Source organism: Saimiri boliviensis, chromosome 10 (assembly GCF_048565385.1).
Source record: "Saimiri boliviensis isolate mSaiBol1 chromosome 10, mSaiBol1.pri, whole genome shotgun sequence".
NCBI lineage: Eukaryota > Metazoa > Chordata > Mammalia > Primates > Cebidae > Saimiri > Saimiri boliviensis.
In genome coordinates, this window is record NC_133458.1 from 120,543,096 (window position 1) to 120,559,904 (window position 16,809).

At 37.5% G+C, this 16,809-nt stretch overlaps 1 protein-coding gene across 7 annotated transcripts in view; it reads left to right on the forward strand.

Moving 5' to 3' along the window:
- Window positions 1-16,809, forward strand: part of DPY19L2 (dpy-19 like 2) — a 107,736-nt gene that overhangs the window by 76,883 nt on the left and 14,044 nt on the right. For all 7 annotated transcript variants that reach the window (XM_074379833.1, XM_074379837.1, XM_074379832.1 and 4 more), the window contains 2 exons: window positions 14,955-15,054; window positions 16,421-16,546. In XM_074379833.1, coding sequence (XP_074235934.1) covers window positions 14,955-15,054; window positions 16,421-16,546 — 226 coding nt within the window. The remainder of the gene's footprint in view (window positions 1-14,954; window positions 15,055-16,420; window positions 16,547-16,809) is intronic.

Sequence of the window (16,809 nt, forward strand, 5' to 3'; positions counted from 1 at the left end):
TATTTTATTGAAGATTTTTGCATCTATGTTCAGCATAGATATTGGTGTGAAGTTTTCTGTTTTTGTTGAGTCTCTGCCAGGTTTTCATATCAGGATGATGTTGGTCTTATAAAATGATTTGGGAAGGATTCCCTCTTTTTGTATTGTTTGGAATAGTTTCAGAAGTAATGGTACCAGCTACTCTTTGTATGTTTGGTAGAATTAGTCTGTGAATCTGTCTGGCCCTGGACTTTTTTTGGTTGGTAAGCTATTAATTGCTGCCTCAACTCCAGCCCTTGTTATTGGTCTATTCAGGGTTTCAGTTTCTTCCTGGTTTAGGCTTGGGAGGGTGCAAGCGTCCAGGAATTTATCCATTTCTTCCTGGTTTACTGGTTTACGTGCAGAGAGTTGTTCATAGTAATCTCTGATGGTAGTTTGTATTGCTGTGGAATTGGTGTTGATATCCTCTTTATCATTTTTTTATTGCATCTATTTGATTCTTCTCTTTTCTTTTTTACTAATCTGGCTTGTGGTCTATTTTGTTGATCTTTTCAACAAACCAGCTCCTGGATTTATTGATTTTTTTGAAGAGTTTTTTTTTTGGTGTGTGTGTGTCTATCTCCTTCAGTTCTGCTCTGATCTTAGTTATTTCTTGTCTTCTGCTAGCTTCTGAGGTTTTTTGATCTTCCTCCTCTAGCTCTTTCAATTTTGATGATACAGTATCAATTTTAGATCTTTCCTTGCTTCTCATGTGGGCATATATTGCTATACATTTTCCTCTAGATACGGCTTTAAATGTGTCCCAGAGATTCTGGTATGTTGTGTCTTCATTCTTGTTCATTTCAAAGCACATCTTTATTTCTGCCTTCATTGCATTGTTTATCTAGTCAATATTCAGGAGCCGGTTTGTCACTTTCCATGTAGTGTTGTGGTTTTGAGCTAGTTTCTTTATCCTGAGTTCTAATTTGATTGCACAGTGGTCTGAAAGACTGTTTGTTATGATTTCCATTCTTTTGCATTTGCTGAGGAGTGATTTACTTCCACTATGTGGTCAATTTTAGATTAGGTGGGATGTGGTTCTGAAAAAAATATATATTCTGTGGATTTGGGGTGGTGAGTTCTATAGATGTCTATTAGGTCTGCTTGTTCCAGATCTGATTTCAAGTCCTGGATAGCCTCATTAATTTTCTCTCGTTAATCTAATATCGACCCTGGAGTGTTAAAGTCTTCCACTAGTATTGTGTGCAAGTCCAAGTCTCTTTGCAGGTTGTTAAGAACTTGCTTTATGTATCTGGGTACTCCAGTATTAGGTGTGTTTGTATTTAAGATTGTTAGTTCTTCTCGTTGCATTGATCCTTTTACTCTTATGTAATGCCCTTCTTTGCCCCTTTTGATCTTTGTTGGTTTAAAGTCCACTTTATCAGAGACTAGGGTTACAACCCTTCCTTTTTTTCTCTGTCTCCATTTGCATGGTAAATCTTCCTCCATCCCTTTATTTTGAGCCTATATGTGTCCTTACATATGAGATGGGTTTCCTGAATACAGCACACTAATGGGTCTTGATGTTTTATCCACTTTGCCAGTCTGTGTCTTTTGATTGGGGCATTTAGCCCATTCACATTTTAGGTTAATATTGTTGTGTGTGAATTTAACACTGCCATTTTGATGCTAGCTGGTTGTGTTGCCCATTAGTTAATGCAGTTTCTTCATTGTGTCGATGGTCTTTACCAGTTGGTATGTTTTTGGAGTGGCTGGTACTGGTTGTTCCTTTTTATGTTGAGTTTTTCTTTCAAGTGCTTTTGTAAGGCAGGCTTGGTGCTGATGAAATCTCTCAGCATTAGCTTGTCCATAAAGGATTTTATTTCTCCCTCCCTTATGAAGCTTACTTTGGCTGGATGTGAAATTCTAGCTTGAAAGTTCTCTTTTTTTAAGGATGTTGAATATTGGCCCCCACTCTATTCTAGCTTGTAGGGTTTCTGCTGAGAGATCTGCTGTGAGTCTGATGGGCTTCCCTTTGTGGGTAACCTGACCTTTCTCTCTGGCTGCCCTTAGCAATTTTTTCTTCAATTCTGGTGAATTTGATGATTATGTGCCTTGGGGTTGCTCTTCTTGAGAAATATATTTGTGGTGTTCTCTGTATTTGCTGGACTTGAATGGTAGCCTGCCTTGCTAGGTTAGGGAAGTTCTCCTGGATAATATTCTGCAGAGTGTTTTCCCGCTTGGATTCTTTCTCCTCGTCATATTCTGGTACACTTACCAAACATAGATTCAGTATTTTCACATAATCCCATATTTCTTGGAGACTTTATTCGTTTATTTTCACTCTTTTTTCTCTAATATTTCTTTCTTATTTTATTTAATTGAGTTGATCTTCAATCTCTGATATCCTTTCTTCTGCTTGGTCGATTCTGCTATTGAAACTCATGCATGCTTTGTGAAGTTCTCATGTTGTGTTTTTCGGCTCCATCAAGTCATTTATGTTCTTCTCTAAACTGGTTATTCTAGTTATTCTAGTTAGCATTTCATCTATCCTTTTTTTCCAGGTCCTTAGTCCTTCGCATTGGGTTAGAACATGTTCTTTTAGCTCAGAGAAGTTTGTTATTACCCACCTTCTGAAGACTGCCTCTGTCAATTCATCAGAATCATTCTCCATCCAGCTTTGTTCCCTTGCTAGTGAGGAGTTGTGATCCCGTGGAGGAGAGGCATTCTGGTTTTTGGTGTTTTCATCCTTTTTATGCTGGTTTCTTCCCATCTTCATGGATTTATCTACCTGTGGTCTTTGTAGTTGGTGACTTTTGGATGGGTTCTCTGAGTGGATGTCCTTTTTGTTGATATTGAAGCTATTTCTTTCTGGTTTTTTAGTTTTCCTTCTAACAGGCCCCTCTGCTGCAGGATTGCTAGAGATCCACTCCAGACTCAGCTTGCCAATCACCTGCAGGGACTGCAGAACAGCAAAAGTTGCTGCCGGTTTCTTCTTCTCTTCTCTTCGTCCCAGAAGGGTACCCACCAGATGTCAGTCAGAGCTTTCCTTTATGAGGTGCCTCTTTGGATATATGGGGGTCAGGGGGCTGCTTGAGGAGACAGTCTTTCCCTTATCAGAGCTCAGGTACTGTGCTGGGAGTTCCTTTATTCCATTCAGAGCTGCTGGGCAGGTACGTTTAAGTCTGCTGCAGTGGCAGTCATAACCGCCTCTTTTCCCAGGTGCTCTGTCTTGTGAAGAAGGGGTTTTATTTATAAGTTCTTGACATGCTGCTGCCTTTTTTCAGAGATGCCCTGCCCCACAAGGAGATAGTCTAGTTAGTCTGCCATCAGAGGCATTGCTGAGCTGCCATGGGCCCTGCCCAGCTGCTACATAATCTTCTTTGTGGTTTTGTTTACAGCGGTACAGTTAGTACTGCCTCAGTAGTGGCCATCTGCCTCTGTAATGGTGGTCTGCCTCGGTAATGGTGGACTCTCTTGGTAGTGGCAGCTTGCCTCAGTCATATGCATAGTTTTATGCAAACATACTCACAGAGACATTTGTGTATACTATATAATTGTCATTTCTGATATATGTGTGTGTGTATGACAGATTTACAAATAGGCATTCATACTCTCCCAGACTTTGAGCCAACTATTGCAATGTCCAATCAATTAAAACCTTCCAAAAGGCAATTTTGTGCTTCCTTTAAGCCCCTCCTAGATAATTATCAAAGAAGTTTAATTAGCAACAGGAAATTAATGATTTTTTACAAGTTATGTCTTGTAATGTCAGAGAGCATTACAGTATTTTAACCTTAACAATGGCAAATCAAAGAAGTAAATCTTTAAAAATGAAATTTCAAAGCCAGGTGCAGTGACTCATGTCTATAATCCCAGCACACTGGGAGGCTGCAGCAGGCAGATAACCTGACATCAGGACTTCAAGACCAGCCTGAGCAACATAGAGAAACCATATTTCTACTAGAAATACAAAATTAGCTGGGCATCGTGGTGAATGCCTGTAATCCCAGCTACTCAGGAGGCTGAGGGAAGAGAATCGCTTGAGACTGGGAGGCAGAGGTTGCAGTGAGCCAAGATCGCTCCATTGCACTCCAGCCTGGAAAACAGTAGTAAAACTTTGTCTCAAAAAAAAAATAAATAAATAAATAAAGAATTTCACACCTCGTGCCAGGCTATAGCAGAAGATACTTTTGATGGTGGGGAGGTAACTGGCACCACTTCCGTCACTCCAGTCAGTGCTATCTCCTCCAGCTATGTAAAACAGGTCATCTGCAGAAGAGTTAAAATCTTGGATATTCTATGTTCTTCACTAAATCATCTCAGAGAGATAGTATACATCCTACTTTTAAATACTCCAAAATTTTCATTTTAGCTTTCCTTCTTTTCTTTCGTCTTTCTTCAGAACTACCTCAAGCAGATAGATATGTTTAAATACCTTTCCAGAGGATAAGTATATTCTGTAACATTTTCTATAACTAAATTTGTAATTCTAAGATTATTTTTGATATTCAGAAACTTTCTCTAGCACAAGTTCTTAACTGTGGTTTATTTAAATTTTCTTATGACTCCTGAGCTTGTTTCTTTTTATTTCTTATTTGATAGCCACTTTTTAGCTAATTAACCACCATTAAGGTAAATCTTTATAACTTTAACTAAGATATTTGGTCTCTAGCTTTCAAAGAGTATAGGTGACAGTGCCTCATTAAACTGCCAAGCCAGTTTAATTAGAATTTAAAAATTAATCCCCAGCTGACTTTTTCCATATATGAAGGAGCTCAAGGTAATCACTCCCTTTTTTACTCTCCCTTTGCCCACCCCCCACCAGTTATAGCTATTTTTTCCTAAGCTTTTAAAGATATCTGCCCTTTTAATCTTTTCTGTGTCTTTCTTTGTTCCAGTGTTTGTATTGGATTTCTGAGAGACAGCCTACATTTGGCAGCTTATCCTTCTAAGATAACTGCCACAAACCCTATCTCACTTTCAGATGCCTCTTCTTTGATCTTCTTTTCAATCTGTTTTATTATTATTTTAATTACTCTTATTATGAGTTATCTCATGGTTACCACATACTAAAAGATGTATGAAGTTGTAGAGTAATAGTGGGACTAGTGCTTACATTGAGGTCCACCACATAAGGTTGTATAGTTTGTGTACTGCACAAAGATGACCAATCAAGAGGATAAGTGAAAGCTTAAATCCAGCCTGTGGTCCACTCATCAAGCCATGTACAAATGGGGCCTTGTTAAGTCAGGGGAAAACCTTTTTCTAATCTGTGTAGTAGGCTAAATGGAGACTTCCATACAGTGATAGGAAAATATCTTATTTTTCCTTGTTAATCTCATTTACTTCACAGCCAAGAAGACAAAGGTGTAGGGGGAGGGTATTTCTTCCTCTCTGCCATAGATGACAACTTCTCAGTAGGTCCACCTCTTGCTGGACAGGTGTGCCTATTTTTTTTCTGGAAGACCCTGGCCCTGGGCCTTCAGTTCTTCTTACCCAGCATTTCCCTATCTTAGCTCGGTCGACATTGAGGCTGCCCTATGTATTACAAGAAATCTTGGACTCTTATCTACAAGATGCTAACAGCATCTCCTCCCTCCTCCCCACAGCATGACAACCAAAAGTGTCTCCAGAAGTTGATAGGGCTCCCCAGGGAGCAAAACCATGCCTACTTGAGAATCACTTCTCTAGCTTAACAACTGGTCATCATTAATTATTGAATTTCCAATAATAATTACACATTCTTTGATTGGCTTGCATATTTTCAAATTTGAGGCATATAAGGAGATTTTCATTCAAAGTTGCATTTAGAATGCTTAGTTATATTTGAAAGTAAACACTCCATGGTTCATGCAATAAAAATAAATAAATAAATAAATAAATAGAAAGTAAACACTCAGGTTCTTAAAGTTTTTAATTTATGTGAGTACATACTAGGTGTATATGTTTTTGGGGTACATGGGATATTTTGATACAGGCATACAATCTGTAATAATCACATCAGGTTAAATGGGGTATCCATCACCTGAAGCATTGATCCTTTGTGTTACAAACAATCCAATCTTTGAGTTATTTTTAAATGTACAATCAAATTTTGTTGACTACAGGCACCCTACTGTGTTACCAAACCCCACATCTTATCCATTCTTTCTATTTTGTTTGTGCCCTTTAACCATCCTTACTTCCCCTCTACTCCCTCACTATCATTCCCAGCCTCTGGTAACCATCACTCTATTCTTGATCTCCATGAGCTCAACTCTTTTAACTTTTAGCTCCCACAAATAAGTAAGAACATGCAAAGTTTGTCTTTCTTTACCTGGCTTATTTCAGTTAATGACCTCCAGTTCCATCCATATTATGGACAGAATCACATTCTTTTTTATGACAGGATCTTTCTTTTTTGTAGCTGAATAGCACTACATTGTGTCTATGTAGCACATTTTCTTTATCCATTCACCTGTTGATGGACACTGAGGTTGCTTCCTAATCTATGGTGAGAAGTGCTGCAAATAGCATGGGAGTGTATATACCTCTTCTGAATACTTATTTGCTTTCTTTGGAGTATACATCTCAGAGTAGGATTGCTAGATCATTTTCTAACTCTATTTTTAGTTTTTTGAGAAACCTCCAAACTCTTCTACATAGTGGTTGTACTAACTGCATTTTCACCAACAGTGTATGAGAGTTCCCTTTCTCTACATCCTTGCCTGTGTTTTGGATAACAGCCATTAGTATTGCCTGTATTTTGGATAACAGCCATTTTAACTGGAGTGAGATGATATTTCATTGAGTTTGATTTGCATTTATCTGATGATCAGTGATGTTGATCACCTTTTTGTGTACCTGTTTGCCATTTGTATGTTTCATTTGAGAAATACCTATTTCTCAAATAGGTATTCTCAAAAAATCTTTTGCCCATTTTTAAAGTAGATTATTAGATTTTTTTTCCTAGAGTTGTTTGAGCTCTTTATATATTCTGGTTATTAATTCCTTGTCAGACTGGTAGTTTGCAAATATATTCTCCCATTCTTTGTCTCTTCACTTTGCTGATTGTTTCCTTTGCTGTGCAGAATCATTTTAACTTGATGTGATCTCATTTGTTCATTTTTGCTTTGGTTGCTTGTGCTTGTTGGGTATTTGCTCAAGAAGTCTTTGCCCAATCCGAAATCCTGGAGAGTATCCCCAAAGTTTTCTTGTAGTAATTTCATAGTTTGAGGTCTTCAATTTAATTCTTTAATCAATTTTGATTTGATTTTTGTATATGGCAAGAGATAGGAGTGTAGATTCATTCTTCTGCATATGGATACCCAGTTTTCCCAGCACCATTTATTGAAGAAATTGCCCTTTCCCCATTGTATGTTCTTGGCATGGTTGTCAAAAATGAGTTTACTGTAGATGTATGAATTTCTTTCTGGGTTCTCCATTCTGTTCCATTGGTCTGTGTGTCTGTTTTTAAGGCAGTACCATGATGTTTTGGTTACTATACTTCTGTAGTATAATTTGAAGTCAGGTATTGTGATTCCTTCAGTTTTGTCTTCTTGCTTAGGGCAGTTTTAGCTATTTTAGGTCTTGTGTGTTTTCTATAAACAAGGATTGATTTTTCTGTTTCTGTGAGGAATGTCATCGGTAGTTTGATGGGGACTGCATTTAATCTGTAGTTTGCTTTAAATAGTATATACATTTTAACCATATTGATTCTTCCAATGCTTGAACATCAAATAGCTTTCCATTTTTTGTGTCTTCTTCAATTCCTTTCTACAGTGTTTTATAGCTTTCATTGTAGAGGTCTTTCATTTATTTGGTTAATTTCTAGGTATTTAATTTTATGTGTGGCTACTGTAAATGAAATTACTTTTTAAAATTTCTTTTTCAGATTGTTCTCTGTTGGCATACAGAAATGTGAATGATTTTTGTATCCTACCACATTACTGAGTTTATCAGCTCTAACAGCTTTTCAGTGGAGACTTTAGGTTTTTCTAATTATAAAATCGTATCATCTACAAACAATGATAATTTGGCCTCTCAAATCTGGATGCCCTTTATTTCTTTCTCTTGTCTGATTGCTCTAGCTAGGACTCCTAATACTATGTTTAATAATGTGGTAAAAAGTTGGTATTCTTGTCATGTCTCAGATCTTAGAAGGTTTTCAGTGTTTTCCTACTCAGTATGATACCAGCTGTAGGTCTGCTGTATGCAACTTCTATTACGTTGATTGATGTTCCTTCTATATCTTTTTTTTTTTTTTGAAGGTTTTTATCATGAAGGAATGTTGATTTTATCAAGTGATTTTCCTGCATCGATTGAGATGAAATGATCATATTTTTTTTTCTCCTTCAATGTGTTGGTATGATGTATCACATTGACTTGCTGTGTTGAACCATCTTTGTGTCCCTGAGATAAATTCTATTTGTTCATAATGAATAATTTTATTATTTTTAAATTGCATTTTAGGTTTTGGGGTACATGTGAAGAACATGCAAGATTGTTGCATAGTTACACACATGGCAGTGTGATTTGCTGCCTTCCTCCCCTTCACCTGTATGTGGCATTTCTCCCCATGTTATCCCTCCCCACCTCCCCACCCTCCTGTCCCTCCCCCATTTCTCCCCAAAAGACCTCAGTGTGTAGTGCTTCCCTCCCTGTGTCCATGTGTTCTCATTGTTCAACACCTGCCTGTGTTATGGAATTCAGTTTCTTAGCATTTTGTTGAGGATTTTTGCGTTAATGGTCATCAGAGATATCAGCCTATAGGCTTCTTTTTTTGATGGGTCTTTGTATGGTTTTGGTATTAAAGTGATATTGGTCTCATACAATGGGTTTGGAAGTATTCCTTCCTCCTCTGTTTCCTGGAATCATTGAAGTAGGATTGATATTAGTTCTTTAAATATTTGGTAAAATTCAGCAGGGAAGCTATCAAGTCCTGGGCTTTTATTTGCTGAGAGACTTTTTGTTAGAGATTTGATCTCATTACTTGTTATTGTTCTCTTCAGGTTTTGGATTTCTACATAGTTCAATCTTAGCAGGTTTTATGTATCTAGGCATTTATCCATTTCTAGGTTTTCCAATTTTTTGGCATATGGTTGCTCATGGTAATCTCTAATTATCCTTTAATTTCTATGATATTGGTTGTAATTTCTCCTTTTTAATCTCTGATTTTATTTATTTGGGCCTTCTTTTTGTCTTAGTCCAGCTAAAGGTTTATTTTATCTTTTCAGAAAACCAGTTGATCTTTTGTATTGTTTTCTTCATTGCAATTTCATTTATTTCTGCTCTGATCTTTATTATTTCATTTATCCTACTAACTTTGGGTTTTGTTTGCTCTTTTCTAGTTTTGAAGATATATCATTAGGTTGTTAATTTGAAGCTTTTCTTTTTTGATGTAGGCACTTGTAGCTATAGACTTCCATCTTAATACTGCTTTTGCTGTATTCCATAGGTTTTGTTATGTTGTGTTTTCATTATCATTTCTTGAAAGAAAATTTTCAGTTTTCTACTTACTTTCTTTATTAATCCACTCATCATTCAGGAACTTTTTTTTTTGTACTTTGGACTCTGGGGTACATGTGCAGGATTGTTGCATAGGTACATACATGCCATGGTGGTTTGCTGTCTCCATCTCCCCACCCCCCGTGTTGCCTACATCAGGCATTTCTCCCGATGTTATCCCTCTCTATCCTTCCCACCCCGCACTGTCCCTTCCCTTGCCTCCACCACCTGCCAACTTGGCCCCCGTGAGTGTTCCCTTCCCTGTGCCCAAGTGTTCTCATTGTTTATCACCCACCTATGAGTGAAAAGAAACGTGGTATTTGGTTTTCTGTTCTGGTGTCAGTTTGCCGAGAATGATGGTTTCTAGATTTATCCATGTCTCTACAAAGGATATGAACTCATTGTTTTTTATGGCTGCATAGTATTTCATGGTGTATATGTGCCACATTTTCTTTGTCCAGCCTATCATTGATGGGCATTTGGGTTGGTTCCAGGTTTTTGCTATCATAAACAGCAACACAACAAACATATGTGTGCATGTGTCTTTGTAATAGAATGATTTATAATCCTTTATTTATATGTGTTTGTAGAGTTTCCAAAATTCCTTTTGCTACTGATTTCTAGTTGTTGTTTTTTTTTTTTTTTTCACTGTGGTCAGAGAAGATACATGATATTGTTTCAATTTTTAAAAAATGTTTTAAGACTTGTTTTGTGACCTATCATATGGTCTATCCTTGAGAATGATCATTTGCTGAGGAGAAAGATGTGTATTCTGTAGCTGTCGGATGAAATGTTCTGTAAGTATCAATTAGGTCCTTTTGATCTATAGTGCATATTAAGTCCAGTGTTTCTTTGTAGATTTTCTGTCTAGATGATCTATCAAGTGCTGAAGGTGAGGTGTTAAAGTCTCAGGCTGTACTGAGGTCTATCTCTCTCTTTAGCTCTGATAATATTTGCTTTATATATCTGGGTGCTCTAATATTAGGTATATATATATATTTACAATTGTTATCTACTCTACCTGAATTAACCCCTTTATCATTATATAATTTTATTTGTCTCTTTTTATAGTTTCTGTCTTGTAATCTAGTGTGTCTGATATAAGTATGGGTATTCCTACTCTCTTATGGTTTTCATCGGCATGGAATATAATTTTGCATACTTTTGTTTTCAGTATATATGTGTCTTCATAAGAAAAGTGTGTTTCTTGTAGGTAACAGATTCTTAGGATTTTGTTTTCTTATTGGCCACGCTTTGTCTTTTGATTGGAGAGTTTAGACCATTTACATTCAGTGTTATTATTGATAAGGACTTGCCCCTGCCATTTCATTACTTGTTTTCTCATTGTTTTGTGGTCTTCTCTTTCTTCCTGTTTTTCTTTTATTGATGGTGGTTTTCTTGATGGTGTGTTTTAATTTATTGCCTTTTATTTTTTGTATATCCCTTCTATGTTTTTTTTTTTTTTTTTTTTTTTTGAGACGAGTTTCACTCTTGTTACCCAGGCGGGAGTGCAATGGCGCGATCTCGGCTCACCGCAACCTCCGCCTCCTGGGTTCAGGCAATTCTCCTGCCTCAGCCTCCTGAGTAGCTGGGATTACAGGCATGCGCCGCCATGCCCAGCTAATTTTTTTGTATTTTTAGTAGAGACGGGGTTTCACCATGTTGACCAGGATGGTCTCGATCTCTCGACCTTGTGATCCACCCGCCTCAGCTTCCCAAAGTGCTGGGATTACAGGCCTGAGCCACCGCGCCCGGCTCCCCTTCTATGTTTTTAAACTTGAGGTTACCTTGAGGCTTGCAAATAGTATCTTATGACCCATTATTTTAAACTGATGACAACACTGATTGCATAAACTAACAAATAAGCAAAAGGAAAACTAATAAAAATTCTAAACTTTAACTTCATCTCCCCACTTTTTACCTTTTGTTTGTTTCTATTTATATCTTATTGTACTGCCTCTGACTTGAAAAGTTGTTGTAGTTTTTTTTTAATTTGTTCATCTTCTTGTCTTTCTACTTATCCTATAAATAGTTTATATACCATAACTACACTGTTATAATATTCTGTGTTTTTCTGTGTACTTACTACTACCAGTGAGTTTTGTACCTTCCAATTATTTCTTCCTCATTAATGTCCTTTTCTTTCAGATTGGAGAACTCCCTTTAGCACTTCTTGTAGATCAGATCTGGCGTTGATGAAATTTCACAGCTTTTTTTTTTTTTTTTCTTTTTTTTTTTGAGATGGAGTCTGGCTCTTGTTGCTCAGGCTGGAGTGTAGTGGTGCTATCTGGGCTCACTGCAACCTCTGCCTCCTGGGTTCAAGCAATTCTCCTGTGTCAGCCTCCTGAGTAGCTGGGATTACAGGTGCCCACCACCATGCCTGGCTAATTTTTGTAGTTTTGGTAGAGACAAGGTTTTACCATGTTGGGCAGACTGATCTCAAACTCCTGAACTCAAGTAATCCCCCTGCCTCGGCCTCCCAAAGTGCTGGGATTACAGGCATGAGCCAATGCTCCTGGCACACAGCTTTTGTTTTTCTGGGAAAATCTCCTTTAGGTTTGAGGGATATTTTCTCTGGACACATTACTCTAGGGTAAAAGGTTTTTTCCTTCTCTCTAAATATGTCATGGCATGCTCTCCTGGACTATAAGGTTTCCACTGAAAACACTACTACTGGATGCATTAGAGCTCCATTATATGTTATTTATTTTCTCTTGCTGCTTTTAGGATCCTTTCTTTATCTTTGCCCTTTGGGAGTTTGATATTAAATGACTTGAGTTAGTCTTTCAGTTAAATCTGCTTGGTGTTCTATAACCTTCTTGTACTTGAACATTGATATTTTCTCTACCTTTGAGAAGTTTTCTGTTATGTTTTTGAATAATTCTACTGCTCTCTCTCTCTCTGCCTCCGCTTTAAGGCCAGTAACTCTTAGATTTTCCCTTTTAAGGTTATTTCTAGATCTTGAAAGTATGTTTCATTATTTATTTTTTATCTCCTTTAACTGTAGCCTGTCTTCAAGCTCACTAATTCTTTCTTCTGCTTGATCAATTCTGTTGAGACTGATGCATTCTTCAGTATGCCAGTTGCATTTTTTAAATTTAGAATTTCTGCTTGATTCTTTTAAATTATTTCAATTTATTTGTTAACTTTATCTGATAAGATTACCAATTCCGTCTCTGTGTTACCTTGAATTTGAGTTTCTTCAGCACCACTATTTTAAATTATCTGAATTCTGTCTGAAAGGCCACATATTTCTCTCTTTCCAGGATTGGCCCCCTAGTGCCTTGTTTAGTGTGTTTGGTGAGGTCATGTTTTCCTGGATGGTCTTGATGCTTGTGGATGTTTGTCAGTGTCTGGGCATTGAAGAGTTAGGTATTTATTGTTTTTTTGCAGTCCAGTCTTGTTAGTACCCATCCTTCTTGGAAAGGCTTTCCAGAGATTCAAAGTGATTTCAGTGTTGTGATTTAAGTTTCTGGTCACTGCAGCTGTGTCTGCACTAGGAGGCACCAAATGCCCAGTAACGAAGTTGTTGCAGACTCTCAGAGGTACTACCTTGGTGGTCTTGAATAAAATCCAGAATTCTCAGGATTAACAGGCAGAAGCCCTTGTTCCCTTCCCTAACTCTCTCCCATATGGAGCCTGTCTCTTTCTGTGCTAAGCTACCTGGAGCTGGGGGTGGGGTGACATAAGTACCCCTGTGGCCACCACTACTGGGAATGTGTTGGGTCAGACCTGAAGCTAGCACAGCTCTGGGGTTTGCCCAAAGCTCATTGTAACTACTGTCTGGCTACCACATACATTTGCTCAAGGATGTAGGGCTCTACAGTCAGCAGGTGGCAAAGCAAACCAGGATGGTGACCTTTCCTTCAGGGTGGCAAGATCCCCCAGGTCATGGTCAGGTCCAGAGATGCTGCTGTCCAGGAGCCAGGGCTTGGAGTCAGACACCTTAGAAATCTACCTGATGCTCTATTCTACTGAAGCTGAGCTGGTGCTGAAACCACCAAAGTCCTTACCACCCTTCCTTCCCAGGTAGAGGCATCTCTCCCAATTTCCACCACTACCACAGGCCCATGGGAGATACTGTCTGGCTACTGCCAAGATTCACTTAAGACCCGAGGGCTTTTCATTCAGCTTGTGGTGAGTGCTGCCAGGCCTGGGACTCACCATTCAGGACAGTGAGCTCTTTTCCAGCCTAGGGCAGGTCCAGAAATGCCATCCAAGGGCCAAGGCCTGGAATCAGAGACCACAAGAGCCTGCTTGGTGCTCTTCCCCACCGTAGCAAAGCTGGTACTCAAGCTGATTTTTGGTTCTTATGAAGTTGCTTTTTGTATAGATCATTATCAAATTTGATGTTCCTGAGGAAAGGATGATCAGCAGAGACTTCTATTTGGTCATCTTGTTCCACCTCCTCTCCAACATAGAGATTTTTACAGTAGATCTGAATAATATGTCTTGTCTTTATTACTGATTATATTATGCTGATTAAAAATAACAACCTTCACAGTTGTATAATTGTTTTTTATACAAAAGTACCAGGAAGTAAGCATTTGGTCTTCTGGTGTTTAAAGAGATGAAATGGAAGCCAGATAGTAGATTTTGGTGTATCTCTACTTATGACCAAATTTATACATGTCATTACTCCAAAAAATACTACCAGCAAGTAATAAAATGATTTCATGGCATGTATAAATGGTGTCAAGTAAAATGGTAACTACGAGAACTTAATTAAAGATGATCTGAGGGAAGAAAACAATGCTTTTATTTTTTTATGTCATATCCATAGTTCACAATCCACAAAAGTCATTTGAAAAACGTGTCCCATGAGACTTGCCCTTCATAGCAGTCTCTCAGTTCCTGGCATTTCACAGTATTAGAACAGATATGACATTTTACATTCTTTTTGCTTCGTTTGTCTCTGTAGTTCTGCTGTTTGCATGGTACTCTAGCGTGGCAGGAAGCTTTAGTGAAGCAGCTAAGAGGGTGGGCTCTGGAACTTCCTAGCTGTGCAGTCTTGGGAAAGTCACTTAACTTGTCTGTTGTCTTCATCACTACAACGGCAGTACACAACCTTTTTGGTACCAGGGACCAGATTTGTGGAAGACCATTTTCCACAGAACTGGGGTATGCGGGGGTGGTTTCTGGATGAAACTGTTCTACCTCAGATCATCAGACGTTAGAGTCTAATAAGGAGCACACAATCCAGATCCCTCACGTGCACAGTTTGTTGATTCTATAAAATAAGAATAGAGAAACTACCTCTTAGAACTGTGCAGATTTAATTCTTGTAAAAATATGCAGCACAATTTCTAGCACCAACATAGCATTTAACCAAAGTCATCTATTAATATAGTAGACAATAACTTTGAGTCAATAAAATGAATGAGTTCCGTGGTCATTTAAATAGGCATTATCCTTCTTAATTCAAGTTCACATGTTAGAGGTAAGTTTTAAAGAAAATCAAAATTTAAACATTTTATTGATGAATGTAGCCTTTTTTCTTTTTCCAGATGCTGTTTTCGCAGGTGCCATGCCTACAATGGCAAGCGTCAAGCTGTCTACACTTCATCCCATTGTGAATCATCCACATTACGAGGATGCAGACTTGAGGTTGGTGGCTGATGAATATTCATCTAGACTCACTTGCTATTTACTATTAATTCTTAGGAACGGGGAAAATTTTTACACACATGCACACTCACACACACAGTCATCCTCATTTTAATGCTGGAATTAAAAAAAAAAAATTTGAAAGTAACTATCCAGAAATGGTAGTACATACCTCTTGCCTCTGAAGCAAGCAGACCTCTGAAAAATGAAAAAAGCAAAATCCAGTTTTTCCCAAAGTGACAACTGTGTCACATTTCCAGTAAAGCTCCTAGGTAGTTGGAAGAGGAGGTAGGATGGATTTTACTCACAGCCATGGTTTGCCAACCCCTACTCTACACCACAAGCCCCACTCTGATTTAAGAAATTATTTCTAGATCTTACTCGTGGCCAATGACTAGCTTTTTGTGACAGCTAGAAAAGTACATGAAAGTTGCTTTTATATTTGATGTGCTTTTATGAAAATTTATTTTGCCAGCCAATTATGAGAACTGTAGTTTCCACTAAAGTCTAAAAGTTTTGTTTTCCTTAATTTGCTGGTTTGAAAAATTATTTTTACTATGATAGTAGTTGTCAGGCTAATCTTTTCTCAAAGTGGATTTTTGGCATATTGTTAGAGGCAAATCTTTAAATTATTTTAAAGTTTTAGGTCTGCTGTCTAGGAGCCAGGACCTGGAGTCAGACCCCTTAGAAATGTACCTGATGCTCTGTTCTACTGCAGTGAACTGGCATGGAAACCACTGTGGTGACTGAGCATCCCATATGCTTGAAATTCTAAGCAACATCTAGTGCATAAATGATAATTTGTCAGGACTTTATAAGAGCTCCCAGTTACAGTCAAATCACCTCTTGTGTCATATTTTGGTGACCACCCCCATTTTTCAAGATTCTGTGAAGGTGCTTTTCCTACCTGTTCTGACATCCTGGATGCCCACTGTCTAAGTGTTCTACCTGATACACTCAGCTTCAATTCAGGTGTTTGTCAGAGCTCCTTTGGATGAAATTAAGCATTGAAAGATATGTTTTCACCAGATTGTCTCTATCAGAATATATTCTCTGATAAGTCTTTGAATTATGAGTAGCAAATTTTATCCTGACCTGCTCTCTGCTGCCCTGTACAACTTTAGACTAGTTTATACACTAATAAGCAGTATATGCAAAATTAAAACTGCTGTAAGTTTTATTACATTCAAAATATAAGTAGGAATGTGGAAACTGCCATCCCCAAAATAGTTGATGCTGTTTTGAGTCATGTGTATCAACATTCTATCCAGTGAGTATTAAGATTTCAATTTGCTAATAAGATTTTTTTAGTCTATTCTATTATTGTTTATTTTAAAATCTTTTAAACTATTGTTTACATTTGAAGGGCCCGGACAAAAATAGTTTATTCTACATATAGTCGGAAATCTGCCAAAGAAGTAAGAGATAAATTGCTGGAGTTACATGTGAATTATTATGTTTTAGAAGAGGCATGGTGTATTGCGAGAACTAAGTGAGTATTAACCCTATACTATTTGATATGGTATATATTTTTAAGCCACAAATATTTTACTTTATTACAGTAGTCCTGATTCAATTAAAATATTATCTTGGTATCTTAGTTTAAATTATTTCATCTAGAGAAGTAAAATTATATCAATGAAGTAGAATTCAATTGCAAACATTATTGTGTATTTTAATATCCTGGTTTTTCAATTTAAATAACATCTTCCACTTAGCTTTATTCACAATTTTTGAAATATTTATGAAAAGTTT